This window comes from Salvelinus alpinus, chromosome 2 (genome assembly GCF_045679555.1).
Source record: "Salvelinus alpinus chromosome 2, SLU_Salpinus.1, whole genome shotgun sequence".
Taxonomy (NCBI): Eukaryota; Metazoa; Chordata; class Actinopteri; order Salmoniformes; family Salmonidae; genus Salvelinus; species Salvelinus alpinus.
The window spans coordinates 43474361-43493040 of NC_092087.1; the positions used below are offsets into that span (position 1 = coordinate 43474361).

Here is an 18680-nt window from a genome sequence, read left to right on the forward strand (position 1 = left end):
TATATATATATATATATATATATATATATATATGTCTCAATCTACACACAATACCCCATAATGACAAATCAAATACAGGTTCTTGGAAATAGCAATTTACATAAGTATTCAGACCCTTTTCTATGAGACTCAAAATTGTGCTCAGGTGCATCCTGTTTCCATTGATCATTCTTGAGGTGTTTCTACAACTTGATTGGAGTCCACCTGTGGTAAATTCAATTGATTGGACATGATTTGGAAAGGTACACACCTGTCTATATGAGGTCCCACAGTTGTCAGAGCAAAAACCAAGCCATGAGGTCTAAGGAATTGTCCTTGGAGCTCCTAGACAGGATTGTGTCGAGGCACAGATCTGGGGAAGGATACCAAAACATTTCTGCAGCATTGAAGATCCCCAAGAACTCAGTGGCCTCCATAATTATTAAATGGAAGAAGCTTGGAACTACCAAGACTCTTCCTAGAGCTGGCTGCCCGGTCAAACTGAGCAATCAGGGGAGAAGGGCCTTGATGAAAGAGGTGACCAAGAACCCGATGGTCACTCTGACAGAGCTCCAGAGTTCCTCTGTGGAGATAAGAGAACCTTCCAGAAGGACAACCATCTCTGCAGCACTCCACCAATCAGGCCTTTATGGTAGAGTGGCCAGACGGAAGCCACTCCTCAGTAAAAAGGCACACGACAGCCAAAAGGAGTTTGCCAAAAGGCACCTAAAGGACTCTCAGACCATGAGAAACAAGATTCTCTGGTCTGATGAAACCAAGATTGAACTCTTTGGCCTGAAAGCCAAGCGTCACGTCTGAAGTAAACCTGGCACCATCCCTACGGTAAATCATGGTGGTTGGAATATCATGCTGTGGGGATGTTTTTCAGTGGCAGGGACTGGGAGACTAGTCAGGATCAAGGGAAAGATGAACGAAGTATAGAAAATCATTGATGAAAGCCTGCTCCAGAGCGCTCGGGACCTCAGACTGGGGCGACGATTCACCTTCCAACAGGATAACGACCCTAAGCACACAGCCAAGACAACGCAGGTGTGGCTTCGGGAAAAGTCTCAATGTCCTTGAGTGGCCCAGCCAGAGCCCGGACTTGAACCCGATCTAACATCTCTGGAGAGACCTGAAAATAGCTGTGCAGCGACGCTCCCCATCCATCCTGACAGAACTTGAGAGGATCTGCAGAGAAGAATGAGAGAAACTCCCCAAATACAGGTGTGCCAAGCTTGTAGAGTCATACCCAAGAAGACTTGAGGCTGTAATCGCTGCCAAAGGTGCTTCAACAAAGTACTAAGTAAAGGGTCTGAATACTTATGTCAATGTCATATTTCAGTTGTTTATTTGTAATAAATTATTGAACATTTCTTAAAGCCTGTTTTTGCTTTGTCATTATGGGGTATTGTGTGTAGACTGATGAGGAAAAAAAACAATTTAATGAATTTTAGAATAAGGCTGTAACATAACAAAATGTAGAAAAAGGGGTCTGAATACTTTCCGAATGCATTGTAAGCCAAATATCTGTACATATTTCCTATCTTTTCATTCAAAATCTTTCTCTCAAGCCGCCAGTTTTGGTTATAGACCACATGTCGGCTACACGGACCCATAGAGATGTATAGAGGGCACACTTGTCACTAGACGGAAAAGATCAATGGCAAATATCAGATGTGCGCCCTCTATATATTGCTATGGACAGCAGCTGTCATGATTTCTCCAAACAGACTTTCTCCGCCTTTTGGGAACTAAATGAGGAAACGAGTCGAGATCGGATCATGGAAACACGTGCCCGGTAGAGATATGATTCTGAAAGTAACGCACGAGTTTGACAAGATCATAATATTACCCAGTTTGAAAAAGTAACATTACTTAACTCCATTACTCATAAAATAATCTGATTACCTCGCATGTTACTTTTGTAACGCGTTACCCCAACACTGCATGCATGTGCATTAAACAAGTGTTAGAACACAACAAAGTCTGTGCATCACTCACTTAGAAACCTAAATGTAATGCAGGTTTGGTGCAGGAATGGACAGAAACAATAAACACTACATCTGAGGTGCAATGGCAATGCAAGACTCATATCAGGAATACTAATTTATGGTGGTATATTACTTGATTTACAAGTTACTAAGGACTATAGGTTGGCAATGCTTTGGATGCTTCACAGTCCTCTTAAAACCTACTCTTTTGCATGTATTTAATCCAAACATAATCTCTCCCATTACTATGTCCAAGTCCCACCATTGGTCCTTAATCCACAGTGGGGTTAAAAAGACATTGATACTGGGAATCTCCCATTTTTGTCAGGTGAGGCATGTCAATATCTCTTGCTGAAAAACAGAAACTTAAACACTCTTGCCCCACCTTAAAAATCTCTGTGTGCTTTAAATTTGGATTATTATATACTGTGTTTAGCTTGTGTAGATTTTTAAAAGTGAGAAAAAAGAGAGAGAATTTTGAGTTCCTCTGATTTCAAGTGAATTAAACAAAGTTATCCCTCAAATCCAAATCTGAAATAAATAGATGCTCTCCTGCTCCAAAATCCTTAGAGGACTGCAAGTATTTTGTCTAGTTATGTCCAGCACGGGCTGTATGTTCCCGACCATGTCCTTGACATCATTATTATTACAGTCATTATGTCACACTGAGGGGATCTCCTCAAGTCAGGTTCCAGAGAGATCTTCCGGAGAGTTCCGTGTTTCTGACAGGTCAGTTTCCCTCTCTTCTCTCCATGCATTACAACAGTAGTGAGATCACAGTATTCCAAGTGTGCTGATGTTCTGTAAATCCCGGTCTGTGGAGAATATGACATCAAATATGACATTCAACTTCCCTTGGTCTGGTAATAAAGATACCCCTTTCAGTCTTGTGAGGATGTTATTAGCCAGGGTGTCTGATTCCATCTTGTGTGTAGTCCATAGTAGTCCCAGCAGGCATTAGGGTTGAATGGACAAATGGGAAGAGAAGGCAGCCCATCGTGAAAATCCCTGGCGTTCCAAGCAGCGTTTTCTCTCTCAAACCACTGAGGGGAAATGATAAGATAAAAAAAGGTTTCAGAAAATAAGGAAATGAAATCAACCCATTTTGTAGAAACTTCCACGATGACAATGTGGTATGGAGACTTGGAAGTCAAGCTCAAAGTCACTCTACGTTCTACTCAGTGCACATAAGGTTTGGGGATGATTCCATGACAATTGTCTGATCCCTCTTTTAAAACGAGAGATCAGTTTCCAGCAATTGTATGTATAGCCTCAGATCAGGACTACAAAAAAAACACACACTATCCCACGAAACAGAGCTAGAGTCTATAGTCTAGACCATCTAAAATAGGATCGACAACAAAACACAGCCCCAATGGTACCTTCTGAATAAGGGACGTGATCTGACAGAGGACAAAGTAGAAACAGAAAATGTCATTTAATTAAATCAGAAAAGTACCTTTATAATCAAAAATTTGTTTCTGAAGAAGTCCATATTTCTACATGATATATGAAACTTACACGAGGGGGCAGACGTTAAGGAAATATTGGTCCTGGGTTTGCATAAGCATCGGATAGACCCATAGCATGCCACTGCTGGTTAAGAGAGAACACTGTATTTACTGAGTCTTTCAAGCATCTAACTACAGTATCTATCGAGGAAAGTAGTTTATCATTTGATTGACATTGCGGTCTGGGTGTGATCATGTTATTGGTGTGTACATCACAAAAAACACAAGCCAAGAACATTCAAAGTTCATATAGGGTGTGGTCGAGTACAGTAGTAAGCATATCTTTGAAAAGATTCACTGTAACTAATAGATCTATAGAGAATCCTGTTCTGATATGGTCAAGACTGTATTTTGCTGTCTTTATGATCTCAGTGTAGTGTTCTCATAACCCTTTAGAAGAGCTAGAGTAGCTCCACAAGTGAGATCTTCATGTCAATGGATGTTAAGGAAAGGAAACAATCAATTAGCTACAACAGTGTCAGCAACACCTCAATGGTTCCTATACATTAGGTCTGACAGCATGAGCCTCTAATAACGTCACGATCAAACCAGATGGGTCCTAAATGCACAGCGAAAAGCTTCAGTATGCTTCAGCAGCTAGGACACAGTAGGCTATTAAACCTACCTTAAGGGCTCATAGCTACCTTCTCCTGTCGATTACAAAAAGACCCCTTACCGATTATCATAATTAGAACCCCTGGGGTGTATTCTTTGTACCGTTTAAACGTTTTACAACAGAAACAGTTTACTCCAAACAGAAACGAGAGTTTCTGTTGGACAAATTCAGGTAGGTCCCTACCATTTCGTTCCGCTTGCTTCCTTTTGGTTTCCTTTGCAAGATGTAATGAATATACCCCTGTAGTTTCCAATTTCAAACTTGATGATAGTTTGGAATGTGAAACACAAACTAGGCAAAAGTTAAAAAGGAAGTCTGTACCACTTTCAGAGTGACAGCAGGGACCTCGGCCCTTCAGCCTACTGCCTTGTTTCTCTGGGGCACAGTGGAGTCTGTGCCTCCGCCCCAAACCATCCCGCCTCCACCAGCAACTGGGAGAGAGGACATGTTTCAATTACAGATGATTTTGGGTGAACACATTCATTAACCTTTATACAGACTATCAGTAAAAGTGCAGGGTTTAATCTTACTTTATGAACAAAATCATGGTAGCATGGGCAGTAGGATTGGTTAATCAACTATGTGATGACGCCGATGTCTACACAATCAAGTATGTAGGTTCAGTGACCGGGGCAGTGTCATGGTGACATTTCTGTTCACTTGTGTTCTTCCAATTGACCAGAATCAAGATATAACATGATGTACTTACTGTAAAAGTGTACAGAGCAGCATCGTCAAGACACAGCCAATCACACACAGCACTAGCGCCGTAGCAACTGTCTGTTGCCTGTGATTGGTGGCCACCACGGCCAGCAGGTCGGCGTGCTCGCATCGCATCCCTACAAAGCCTTGGTGACACCTGTGCAACATGGAGAGGAGAAAGGACATCAAACTTCATACAGCAACATGGACTTGTTCCTTCAGGGGTGTTTGACAAATTCACAGACTCCATTTGCAATGGAGAGACCACAGCAATAAATAACATCTATAAATATATTGTTGAAGTAGAATTAGTAGGCCTAAGTTTTAGGAATATTAGGTAGTAGTGAAGATCAGTCTGCAAAACTATTCTGCATCAGATAAACAACCACACAATACCCTTCGTATTATGAACATGCCAAACAAATGGTCTCAAGGATTCACTACTAAAAAGCTATTTAGTAAAGAGCCTAATCCTGGAGGGAGTTCTCTACTCTGCTCAGTCAGATAGAAGTGAACTGCCGTTCTCTAATTCCATAAGCCAGTGCAATTTGCATCATGCTTAGACCAGCTCTATGAACTGCAGCGAATCCGTGTACAAACAGAGCACTGGCATAACAGATCCTAAACACATATTGTTCTGAGGAGCGTGAAAGCGCTGTTCAACCGTCAGTCACAGACATTAACACTGGGTGGGTTACCCAACAAAAACTCCCGATAACTCCTAATAACTGGAGATGGACCACTCAAAATATAATAATTAGGACATATGCTATGTTGTGACTGCACACCAGCAAGGACAGGTCACAAGTTCATGACTATTGAATAACAATTTCCCATACAGACAGAGTAACACAATGACTCATTGGATATTGAAATAATGACGACTGTGGGACGAGAGAGAGAGAGAGAGAGAGAGAGAGAGAGAGAGAGAGAGAGAGAGAGAGAGAGAGAGAGAGAGAGAGAGAGAAGAGAGAGAGAGAGAGAGAGAGAGAGAGAGAGAGAGAGAGAGAGAGAGAGAGAGAGAGAGAGAGAGAGAGAGAGAGAGAGAGAGAGAGAGAGAGAGAGAGAGAGAGATCCTTGCATTTTCTGCACCACAGGACAGGAAGTTGAACTTACACACATGCAGGCGTCTCCTCCAGAATCAGGAAACGACAGGTGCCATGGAAACAGAAGTGGCTGTGCGAGTCAGGACAGTCATCGAAGTGTGATCGAACAGCTGCTGCCACAAACTCTGAGTCAGAGACAGGAGATACATATGGACATTTTTCAAGGCCCTGAGGCAGAGGAAACTTAGTGCTTCAGAAAGTATTCACACCCTTGACTTTTTACACATTTTGTTGCCTTACAGCCGGATTTTAAAATTGATTACATTTGTCACTGGCCTACAGACAATACCCCATAATGTCAAAGTAGAATTATGTTATAGGCATTTTTACAAATTCATTTAAACTAAAAAGCTTGAGTCAGTAAGTATTCAACCCCTTTGTTATTGCAAGCCTAAATAAGTTCAGGAGTAAAAATGTTCTTACCAAGTCACATAATAAGTTGCATGGACTCACTCTGTGTGCAATAATAGTGTTTAACATGATTTTTGAGTACCTCAGCCCTGTACCCCACACATACAATTATCTGTAAGATTCCTCAGTCGAGCTGTGAATTTCAAACACAGATTCAACCACAAAGACCAGGGAGGTTCTTCCAATGTAAATCTGCTTGAAAATCTATGGCAAGACTTGAAAATGGTCGTCTAGCAATGAACAACCAATTTGACAGAGCTTTAAGAATTTAAAAATAATAATAAAATGGGCAAATATTGTACAATCCAGATGTGCAATACTCCCAGAGACCTACCCAGAAAGACTCAGCTGTAATTCTGCCAAAGGTGATTCTAACATGTATTGACTCAGGGGTGTGAATACTTATGTAAATAAGTTATTTTGGTATTTCATTTTCAATAAATGATCAACACTTTCTAAAAACCTATTTTCACTTTGTCATTATGGGGTAAAGTGTGTAGATGGGTGAGAAAAACATTTATTTAATCCATTTTGAATTCAGGCGGTAACACAACAAAATGTGGAATAAGTCAAGGGGAGTGAATACTTTCTGAAGGCTCTGTACTTCTTTTGTTACCTCTGAGTGACTTGGGTTTTGTCATGGCTTATGTCAGGGACAAGGCCCTCCGAGGGGCAACCATGCATTAAGATGTGTCGCATGCAAAGGGACAAGTTAAACCCCAATCAAATCCCCAGTGCCACGACACAGCAGACAACAAGTCTGTCCATCATCAAACCCATTAGAAGTCTGGAGAAAGCACATCCCTGAAGCCAAGGAGTAAAATCCTCACCCTTTTCTTTCCAGGGCTTTGTCTGAAAAGATACCCGTCAAATCCTTGCTTCCTCCTTTGATTTCTGAATTACTCTCAAAGTGCATTTGAGGAGAAGATCAAAAAGGTCCCTTCTTCAGACCTCTCCTCCATTGAGCTTTGAGAGGACTTCAGGAAATAAGGACGGAGGAGGCAAGGATTTGACAGCTAGTAACCTTTTCAGACACAGGCCCCCATCCCTCTCCTGCCTCTTTCCTTTACATCCAATCAAACGTGATTTATTATGGGCAAACGATGCTGGAATAACAGAATGAATCTCCTGAAATAAATGAACATTGGAATGAGCTGAAGGGGTCAAGACTCAGGAGGAACACAGTAACCAAATTACAGAGTCTGGACGAATTTCTTACTCATCAACTGTACAATGAGTTCCAAATTCCAACTGGACTGGCCCAAACAAAAGTTTGAGTATCTTTTCTCAGGCAGCCAAAACAGATGCCACAATGTGGCATTCAGAGAAAGAGGGAGTGAGTAAGAGAGAGAGAGGGAGGATGAACAGAGAGATAGACGGCTGCATTACAGCCGACCGTCACACACTCCATTCCATTGGTAAATGGCCGGTTGGATTCCAGCCTACATGCATTGTCCCTTCTCCTCTCTCTCTTTCAGAGCCTGTAAAAAGCTCTCTGTTCTCCCCTTAGGTATCTGCCCCAACTACTCCTCAGCCCCTCTGGCAGCATCCCAAATGGCCCCCTATGGTCAAAATGCCATTAGGGCATTTCTGGATTTTGTGGTGACTCACAGATAATGACTGAAATGTGATCGGTGGTCGCCTGGGAATAAAGATATAGGATTTTTATTTTAGCGTTGTCTGACAACTACCACACTGGCTACTTTCTATCCAAACAGAGGACTAGATTCATATAAAAATTCAACTAATTCATTCATGTGCAGCACAGTGTCTGTATGTGTCCACTTTTGTAAGGCATTTTATGTTGCCATCTGACTCTTCACTAGAGAAGCCTTGAATTAACTTTGGCACCAGTCAATGAGTCTGAAGAGGTGAAAGATTCTCTGGAGCACCCTGTAGAGAGGTTTTATAGAGGCATTCATATTTAGACTGTCAGTCACCTGAAGAGACACACATACACACACGAACACACACACACTTACTTTTAACTGGAAGGTTGGTTGTGGTAACGGTGCTGGTAGTGGTAGAAAAGATCATAATGTTTACAGCGGTAGTAATCACAGGAGGGGTGGTGGTCATAGTAGAATTAGTAGCAATAGTAGAATTATCATGTCCGGTTCCATAGGTAAAGAGGGACCCTGTTAAAAGAAACAGATGAAATGCCTAGGTATACAAATCGGTACTGATTTTAAATCATGATCAGATAAAGAAACTGTTGGGACATTGAAGAAGATCCCACTAGGCCTGGGGTTCCTAAACCTTTCCACTCAGGCACCCCCTTCCAGTTTGTATTGGGGAACATCCCCCCTGCAATTCTACGAGTTTTGTCAATGGTGCAGAGAAAATATTGCAGTTTTAAAGCTAATTTCCTTGCAATTCTATACATTTTGCCATGTCTAATGCATAGGAGGTTGGTGGCACCTTAACTAGGGAGGACAGGCTTGTTGTAATGGCTGGAGTGGAATAGTATCAAATACATGGGTTCCATCTAAAACGACGTTGGAGGTGGCTTAGAGTAGAGAAATTAACATAAAATTCTCTGGCAACACCTCTGGTGGACATTCCTGCAGTCAGAATGCCAATTGCAAGCCCCCTCAAAACTTGAGACATCTGTGGCATTGTGTTGTGTGACAAAACTGCACATTTTAGAGTGGCATTTTACTGTCCCCAGCATAAGGTAATGATCATGCTGCTTAATCAGGTTCTTGATATGCCACACCTGTCAGATGAATGGATTATCTTGGCAAAGGAGAAATGCTCACTAACAGGGATGTAAACAAATTTGTACACAACATTTGAGAGAAATAAGGTTTTTGTGCATATGGAAAATGTATGAGATTTTTTATTTCAGCTCATGAAACATGGGACCAACACTTTACATGTTGCATTTATATTTTTGTTCAGTATAATTATTACATTTTTGGGGGGTACCTAACAGCTCTCATCCAAAGTGACTTAGTTGACTGAATCAGAGAAACAAGCTGTCTACAAATGACTTGTTGCTCTTAAAATAGAACTCATCTCCCAACTCATGGATCCCAATATGAATTATGTCCTCACTGATCAACCAGAGTCCTATTCAGTAGACAGAAGCTGACTGAAATGAAGGTACTACCTAAGGACACACATTTTTGTTTTCCGTTGCCAAACCACTATATGTTAACATATCAGACTTACTTAACTTAAAACTCTTGGCCCACTTGGGAGCATAGGGTGTCCACCTGACTCGTCTGTCCCTCTTGCCAGGAGATCTTAACCACATATTGCACTGAAATGGTGTTATATCTTATTTCTAGTTCTTGACCTTAATTAGCCACTTTCCCTTTTTCTGTTGCATTGGGCCCATCGAGGGTTGAATCCTGAGGCATGTGCTGTACTCATAACTCTCACACAACTTTCCCATTTGTCATTATGTTTGGATTTCCTCTTACCAGCTTGTGTTGCGTATTTCAAGAATGACAATGGGATGAAAGGATGGACACACTACAATGGGTCTGTAATGGGACTAAGCTGGGATAGTCTTAATATAGACCGATCCCGGAGAGCGATCACACAATTAGAATTCTGTAAGGCAGCCAATGAGAGACGAGATTCAGTGATGTGGAGATATCAGACAATGACAATGAAAGTGCTGAGTATCAAATTAGAGCTTCATTCTCCGGTTCAATTCAAATAATGGTTGAAAACACACTGCTCATATAACACAGGTTAATCAGTGTCAGTTGGTTAGGAAGGAGAGGAGAACTACTGAGCATTTCATCAGTCAGTCAATGGGTGACGTCCCTGATGTTGCTAAGGACACTGAGTGTGACAAGGTACAAAGTCCAGAGAGAGAGACGGTGGAGGAATGCTGTGTCAAGGCAGGCGGCGTCACAAATGGCACCCTATTCCATGCATAGTGCACTACTTTTGACAAGAGGGTAAAATCAATTTGAATTTAATCAATTTTTGACAGCACCCCTTTCGATTTGAACGAAACCTTCCATACATATTTGCCCATTGTTGAAGTGCTCAGAAAGTTACTTTTTGAACATGAATGCGAAAACATTCAAGGAGATAGAAGGTGCTCAAAGTTTACCCATGTTGCATACCCCACCATACCTGAGACATCCATGTCTTCTTCACTGGAAAATATAAAATGGTTGAGAATGATATCATTTAAAAGCTTGCAAACAGGGTAACGTATTTTATCATTTCTGTGAAAATGTACTTAAAAAAAAAGGTTTATCTAAAAACGCCTAAACTCAGATGTTTTTCATATTCACATATGTTGTAGCTTAGACCCTATTTTAAATAATCTATGGTTTTTGTGTTGTGAAATGTCAACTTCCAAAGATATTTGGACATTCACCCATCAGAGAATATTGACTTGAATGGGAATATCTGTTGTTTTAAATTCAAACTGTCAATCCTCCATAGAAAACGTATTGAAATCATAGAAATATAGATAGAATAGACATGACAATTTAAGTTGACATTCGATGGTGGGTGGACCGGCAACCATCTTTGTGGTAGTAATTAGAAGTTATGATTTCAATTAAATTTAAATGAAGTAGCAGCTAAATTGCAGTGATCTTAAGGGAAATCCATTTTTTATGATTGAAATGACACCCACCCTGTATTCAAGAGCATGTTGTGTCTCAACCGATGGCGGGCACAACACAAAAACCTCAGATGTGAAATATGGTCTAAGCTGCAACATATGTGAACCTTTTTTTTTCTCAATAAATAATAAAATAGTTTGACAACACTGTTTGTAAGATTTTAAATGTAAGCTTTTGTAAGTTATCAAACTCAACCGTTAATCTTTTCCAGTGATGAAGACATGGATGTCTCAGGGAATGGTGGGGTAGGCAAAATGGGTCAACTTTGAGCACCTTTATCTATTGAATGTTTTGGCATTCAGGTCCAAAAAGTAACTTTCTGATCACTTCTTCATGTATGGAAGGTTCTGTTTAAATCAAAAGGAATGCTGTCAAACAGTGTCTGAATTCAAATGGATTTACCCCGGAGACCTATGAGCCCTGGTCAAAAGATGTGCACAAAGCAGGACAGGATTTCTCAAACTCGGTCCTGGGTGCGTCCACCCGACAAAACTACACTCGACCTACACTTCCCGAGTTACGCTTACACACAGGTGTTTGCCGCATGCTAGATAGCACAGGTGATTGCCTCTTGTCTTCGTAAACAAACGCTGTGACGCGGAGATATGGCAGTGTGGTAACACTAACCCTATCAAGGTGTGTATCAATTTAACCTTTTTTAAATTATTATTATTTCTCGCTGATATGAAATAAAAGGGTCCTTATGCTTCCAAAACCATACTGCAAGTGACGCGTGTTAATGTTTCGATTAAGCGTCGGGGCTCTTAGCAAAACTCCCTATACAGAAGACCAATGACTTAGGCATATTGTAATGGAAATGTAAATCGTGATCAAGGGAATAGGGTACCATTTGGGACGCAAAGAGTGACTGACCAGCCAATAACAGTAACAGGGTCAAGTATCACCTACTAAAAGGATGAGGCCATTAGAAACCTATGAATAGGTCTGCACTGGCAGCATTCATAAAACATCAATGGTGGCTCATTGGTACCATCTTTGTTTCTCATAGAAATGTTGAAATATCACTGAGCCTGACAATGGTTATAATTCACAAATTGGAGTCATATACAATCAAAACTGTAAACCGGACTTCCTGCGTAAGAGTAGGTAGGGTATGCTAGTTTATAGTCCTGGGGTTCTCAACTTTCTCCTTTCTGATGCTCACTAAAATAATGCTCTTCCTTAAAATGTGATAAATTGGGGAAATGGAGGTTACTGATTACATTTTATAATTCAATTATACATTTTCCCGCGCTTTTTCAGGGAAACCTTACACTCACTGAGGCCCCCATGGGTCCCCTGGTTGCGGCTTAATTTATAAGGAAAAAGGTCCACAGACGCAAACCCTATTAGGACATAATGACATTTACCCTTCTGGTATAACACATTCCAATACACTAACCCCCGCCAATACAACATTTTACAATCATTCCCACTTTCTGCCACTTCGCTTGTAGTCTTTCAAATATTTTACCAACTGTGTTGTTTTGTCTTCTTCATAGAACTCACCAGTAATGAGAAAGATCACATCCCAGAATGCCCGATTCATCATGAAGGTTGTATGTTTGTCAAGGTAATCCTCCGAAATGCTAGTGTTCTTTGCTCAAGTCTATAACCATCTGTATATGCTCGCATAGGTCAGTCAGGAGAGAGAAATGTGTTTGTATAAAATTAAGTAAATCCTTCTTCCATCACAAAACCCCTTCCGCGTATTTTAGGCTATAGGCTACTGACGGTCTTCAGAAATTTCGCAAAAAAATGCAAGTGCGTCGCTATTCGGCAACTTGATTAATTTCCAGTGCCATGTGCAAGCTGAGTTTCCTTGTCTGATATATCATTAATTTAACGTAACAACTAACAAGTCTTCAAATACTTTGTTTCGATTAATTTCTCTTCAATTTAAACGGATACGTTTAGTCCAAGCGCTAAACAATTCCACTCTCCTCCACAGTCTAAATAAACGCTCTCACACATAATCCTTTCAATGGTTTCCCCTGAGGAGGGAGCGAGAGAGAAATCAATATTGCTCTCTCTGCCGGGCTCACTTCTAGTTGCCTAAAATAGCTTGTTTTTAGGGAATGTTGTAGAATTACTCCCATCACAAGAATCTCATTATGATAACTCAATCTTCAAGTTACCAGCTTTCATATTTCAATTTGTGGTGGCTTTCATATGAGCCGTGCCTGTATAGCCTAGGTCTAGTGTACCCATATGTGGGTGTACTGATGGGCTATCCAGAATTCATGCATACTTCATATTGCTCAATTCTGTAGGCCTGATTATGCCTGCCTAGGGCAATTACGGTTTCACAAATCAGCATAAAACATAAAAGGATGATGAGCAATCACTCCCTTTATGTTGATCCAACAACACCCATGGATCTCATTCCAAAATCATCTCATTCCAAAATCATGGGCAATTATATGGAGTTGGTCCCCCTTTGCTGCTATAACAGCCTCCTCTCTTCTGGGAAGGCATTCCACTACACGTTGGAAAATTGCTGTGGAAATGTGCTTCCATTCAGCCACAAGAGCATTAGAGTTTGTGCTCTGATGTTGGGCGATTAGGCCTGGCTTGCAGCCAGAGTTCCAATTCATCCAGTTCCAATTCATCCCAAAGGTGTTTGGGTTGAAGTCAGGGCTCTGTGCAGGCCAGTCAAGTTCTTCCACACCGATCTCGACAAACCATTTCTGTATGGACCTTGCTTTGTGCACGGGACATTGTCATGCTGAAACAGGAAAGGGCCTTCTCCAAACTGTTGCCACAAATTTGGAATCACAGAATTGTCTAGAATGCCATTGTATGCTGTAGCATTAAGACTTCCCTTCACTGGAACTAGGGGGACTAGCCCGACCCACTCTTCCACCAAGCTTTACAGTTGCCACTATGCATTGGGGCAGGTAGCATTCTCCTGGCATCCGCCAAACCCAGATTCGTCCGTCGGACTGCCAGATGGTGAAGCGTGATTCATCACTCCAGAGAACGTGTTTTCACGGCTCCGGAGTCCAATGGCGATGAGCTTTACACCACTCCAGCCGACGCTTGGCATTGCGCATGGTGATCTTAGGCTTGTGTGCGGCTGCTCGGCCTTGGAAACCCATTTCATGAAGCTCCAGACAAATAATTATTGTGCTGACGTTGCTTCCAGAGGTAGATTGGAACTTGGTAGTGAGTGTTGCAACCAAGGTCAGACCATTTTTATGCGCTGCGTGCTTCAGCACTCGGTGGTCCCGTTCTAGGAGCTTGTGTGGCCTACCACTTCACGACTGAGCCATTGTTGCTCCTAGATGTTTCCACTTCACAATAACAGCACTTATAGTTGACCGGGGCAGCTCTAACATGGCAAAAAAATTGATGAACTGACTTGTTGGAAAGGTGGCATCCTATGACAGTGCCACATTGAAAGTCACTGAGCTCTTCAGTAAGGCCATTCTACTTCCAGTGTTTGTCTATGGAGATTGCATGGCTGTGTGTGTAGACTGAAGAAGGCTGTAAAGCCGGAACGTCTGTGTACGCTATCCCTGATGCAGTAAAAAGAAATACATTGAATAATGAAGTACATTTTATGCAACATATTTTTGACAGCAAACCCATTAAAACTCTTAATTTTTCTAAATGTGTGGCTTTTACGCACGAGCCAAGCTTTTGGGAGAGCGCAATGGTTCTCTTTTGCTCGATTTTATGCACCTGTCAGCAATGGGTGTGGCTGGGGTGTCCACATACTTTTGTATATAAAGTGTACATTAATTTACCACCTGGAAGTTAATGAGAGAACATCTAAAAACCCATTCCGTCCATGATGGGCTAATCAATTAAAAGTTGAATGTGTTCAAGGCAGGCAAGAATGAATAGTACACTATAGTGGCCAAGAGTGACAACAAACAATCATAGTGAAAATTAAACTTAAAATTAGATGAAGGGTTACATCTAACTGGGACTAATTTCATACTAGATTTAAAGTTTTGTGCAACATGATTAATAGATAAACCTTGATTTAACACAGTTTAAGAGTTAATTCATGTTGGTGCAACCCACCCTGTTATTTTAGAACTGTGTTGTGCCTTGGAAGTATTGTATTGAAGACTAATCCTATGCAGTAATTTATAGGCTTACAATTCAGCACCATCTGCTGGCTAGACAGCGACATTTGAAGAGGCCGATCATAGTAGTCAATGACGAAGGATGATAGTAAATGCCTCAATTCCATTTGGTGACGTACAGGTTACACAAACATCAACATGTCATAAATTGATGTCAATTGGACATTTGCGCAAGAACGTGCGTTTGAAGTAAAGATGCAGCCCCATAATGAGAGTATAGGCTATAGGTCTGGTTTGAGCATGACTCCAGACATGGTCCAGCGTTTGTAAATCGACAGACAGCATGACGTTATCGGACGTTGGCGACTGGACTAGAGCAAGCAAGCTGCACGCACCTGTAACGGCCTGAAAGTTGATTTCCAGAAAGACTGGGCAGATATTCTGCACAGACGTTGCATATAATAATAAACTGCTATACAAACATTTGGATTATGATGTCGCAATGTTGTGAGAACGATATGAGACAAATTCCACAGTATAGGTAAATGACTCGAGCGACGTGACAGGTGAATAGCCTAGTGCCATTACATATTTGATCTGAGGCAACTGGGCACACACTGGTTGATTCAATGTTGTTTCCACGTCAGTTGAACCAGCGTGGAGTACAGGTTGAATTTACGTCTCTGCCCAGTGGGAGGCGATCCATATTCCATATCTGAGGTATTGTATAGAGGATAACAACATATTGTATGAGACCTGCAGTAGGATAACACCCACATGAAGGTCAACGTTATACATAAACCTGACATTTCATATAGTGGTTAAACATTCCCTTAACATAACAGGAGTTGGGTGTCACACGAAACGTGACACACACACGTGCAGGGGGAGTGGATACTGTACTTATACAGTATTTCAGTTGGTTGGGGTTGGGGAGTTCGGCGATGTCCACAGTCCTGCGCACAGCGTCCTGGCAACCTGTATGAATCAAGGATTTTGCAAAGACTTGAAACGGTCCGCTGTTATATTTTTACTTAATAATACAAAATATAATTTTCGATTCGCTATGTCGCATGTTGGAGTGGATAAGAAGGTACAGTAATTTTGTTTTTATTTCGTAATAGGCAAACATTTTTATGGACCGTGTATTGTATTTAGGTGTCGCGTTAAACTTATTTTTAGCAAAATGCACTTTTTTTCCCATGTGAAAATAATGATAGTCACAAAAATGCATTAGAAAAATTTAATATGTGCACGTGTTTTTTTGTTTATTGACATTTATCCAGTTAGTCAGACTATTCTGACTATTGGCATGTTCTTCTTTTCGTGCACTGTTGTTCCCATTACCTGTTTTTCGAATAGTACCTGAAAATATAGGACTGGGGGCATAACACAGTTTTCTCCTAATTCTCTTAGGTAAATCAATACTCTGTGGCTAAGTACTGTGCACTAGTGTACATCTCCAATATTTATTAAAGTGAACAACCTTTCATCTTTCATCATTTCACCTTTCATCATTGTTGTTTATTTTTTATTAATACTTGTTTGTACTGACAGGGCAATGATCTAAACTTGATGTTAATGGTGACGTCATGTGCCATTGGAGGCACTCTTCAGTATGGCTACAACCTTGCCATAATGAACGCACCCACCATAGTAAGGTTATTTTGACACACCTGTATGTGTCTGTGTGTCTGTGTGTGTGTGTGTTTTTGGACCCCAGGAAGAGTAGCTGCTGCTTCTTCTAAAGCTAATGGGGATCCAAATAAACAAATACAATCTGTGTGTGTATGTATGTGTGTGTGTGTGCACAAGCTCACGTGAGTGTATTTGACCACACTTGACCTTTCCTTTCAGTACATTCAGAACTTTGTTAACGAGACATTTCGAGAGCGCTGGGACGTGCAGCTGAAGAACTACCAGGTCACTCTGGTCTGGACTTGCATTGTGTCCATCTACTCCCTGGGAGGGCTGGCCGGAGCTCTTATAGCTGGACCCATGAGCATAACCTTTGGAAGGTAATAATGTATTACTGTATATCTGGATCCATGATCATAACCTTTGGAAGGTAATGTCATCAATGTCAAGGCAATGTCAATGTCAGATATTGACACAAGGATGTGCGGTAACCTTGGTATGTGGCCCTCACTGAAATGCTTACTATGTGCTTTAGAATTCAATATTACCAGGGATCTATCATTGATATAATGTCTCAAAGAGAAATGTTTAGTGACTGATGAGCAAATTTTCATCTGTTTATGGATCAGATGTAAAAGGGGGTTGCATCAAAGAGAGCATACACAGTATCGCTGAAGACAGCAAGGCTACTTTATGTTTTCTCTTCACAGTGGAGTCAGTCAATGAACAATGTGGTGGTGTTTATGTTTCTCAAGGCTGAAAGAGCACACTGAACCTTGCAGGCTGGCGCCAGGGCATATATGATATCTGGACAGAGAGTAGTATTTGCATAAATGTAATTATAACATCATTACTACAGTATAAGTTAATTGATACTCAAGATTTACTTGGATCTACTCGTCTACACTATTTTCTACTCTACTAGTCTCCACTCTACTCTATTCATCTCCACTCTATTCTACTCTACTAGTCTCCACTACTTTATTAATCTCCACTCTATTCTACTATACTCACCTCCACTCTGCCCTACTTGTCTCCACTCTATTCTATTATACTCTACACTACACTACTAAATTCTACACTACTCTATTAAATTGTACTATACTCTACACTGCTCTACTATATTCTACTTTACTGTACACTCCACTACTCTACTAAATTCTACTCTACTCTTCTTCACTCTATTCTTCTCGTCTCCACTCTATTCTACTCTACTTGTCTCCACTCTACTTTATTCTACTCTACTAAATTCTACTCTGTTCTACTCTACTTGTCTCCACTCTACTCTATTCTGCTCTACTGTACTCTACTAAATTCTACTCTACAATACTCTACTAAATTCTACTCGTCTCCACTCTATTCTACTAAATTCGACTCTACTCTACACTACTCCACTATATTATACTCTACTCTGCCCCCCTTGTGTTGCTCCCACAGGAAGAAGACTATGCTGTTGAATAATATCTTCTTGATGCTGAGTTCACTCCTAGCGTTGACCAGCAGAGCTGCCAAGTCTTTTGAGATGATCATCATCTCCAGGGTCCTGGTTGGAATCAATGCTGGTATCTACTGTATATTCAACCAGAGGGTTCTCAAATGGGGGTTCTCATGTCATCAAACCATGCTCATTGTGCAACTGACTGCATTACTTGTACGTTGTGTATAGAGAAAAAAGTGTAATACTGGTTGTATGTTTGTTGCTGTCTTAGGTCTTTAAATGTCAATGACATGTAAATTGTAGATCTAGATAAGACAAACAGCTGTACAATTACAGTATTATGTTTGATGCAGGAAACTGAAACCATAGACAGTAGAGAGATGATCTACTCCTTTCACAGGGATCAGTATGAATGTGCAACCCATGTATTTTGGTGAGAGTGCTCCCAAGCACCTGCGAGGGGCTGCTTCCCTGTCGTCAGCCATCTTCACAGCGTTTGGAGTGGTGTTAGGACAAGTCGTGGGCCTCAGGTAGGCAACATACAACACACCGACACATAAAACAAAGACAAACATCCAAGCAGAGCTTTCAGAGGCTACCAAATCAGCCTGCAATTTAGTGTTACTTACACATAAATCTAG

The 18680-nt window shown here is 41.1% G+C and overlaps 2 protein-coding genes across 4 annotated transcripts in view; one reads left to right on the forward strand and one right to left on the reverse strand.

Moving 5' to 3' along the window:
- Positions 1 to 12891, reverse strand: LOC139562439 (protransforming growth factor alpha-like). Its single transcript, XM_071380159.1, has 6 exons — positions 12433 to 12891; positions 8302 to 8457; positions 5919 to 6033; positions 4810 to 4959; positions 4422 to 4531; positions 1 to 3016 (listed from the first exon to the last, which is right to left on the reverse strand). Exons 1-6 carry the CDS (start codon positions 12473 to 12475, stop codon positions 3009 to 3011), a joined length of 582 nt encoding a protein of 193 aa, XP_071236260.1. The 5' UTR covers positions 12476 to 12891; the 3' UTR covers positions 1 to 3008.
- The window catches only part of slc2a11a (solute carrier family 2 member 11a), a 17992-nt gene continuing 10803 nt past the window's right edge, over positions 11492 to 18680 (forward strand). For 2 of the 3 annotated variants that reach the window (XM_071380116.1, XM_071380125.1), the window contains exons 1-5: positions 15906 to 16056; positions 16521 to 16619; positions 16821 to 16981; positions 18039 to 18163; positions 18440 to 18569. In XM_071380116.1, the coding sequence (XP_071236217.1) occupies positions 15946 to 16056; positions 16521 to 16619; positions 16821 to 16981; positions 18039 to 18163; positions 18440 to 18569 (626 nt within the window). In that variant the 5' untranslated portion in view covers positions 15906 to 15945. Of the gene's footprint in view, positions 11560 to 12425; positions 12497 to 15905; positions 16057 to 16520; positions 16620 to 16820; positions 16982 to 18038; positions 18164 to 18439; positions 18570 to 18680 lie in introns of those variants that run through there. The other variant, XM_071380134.1, reaches the window with a different exon arrangement.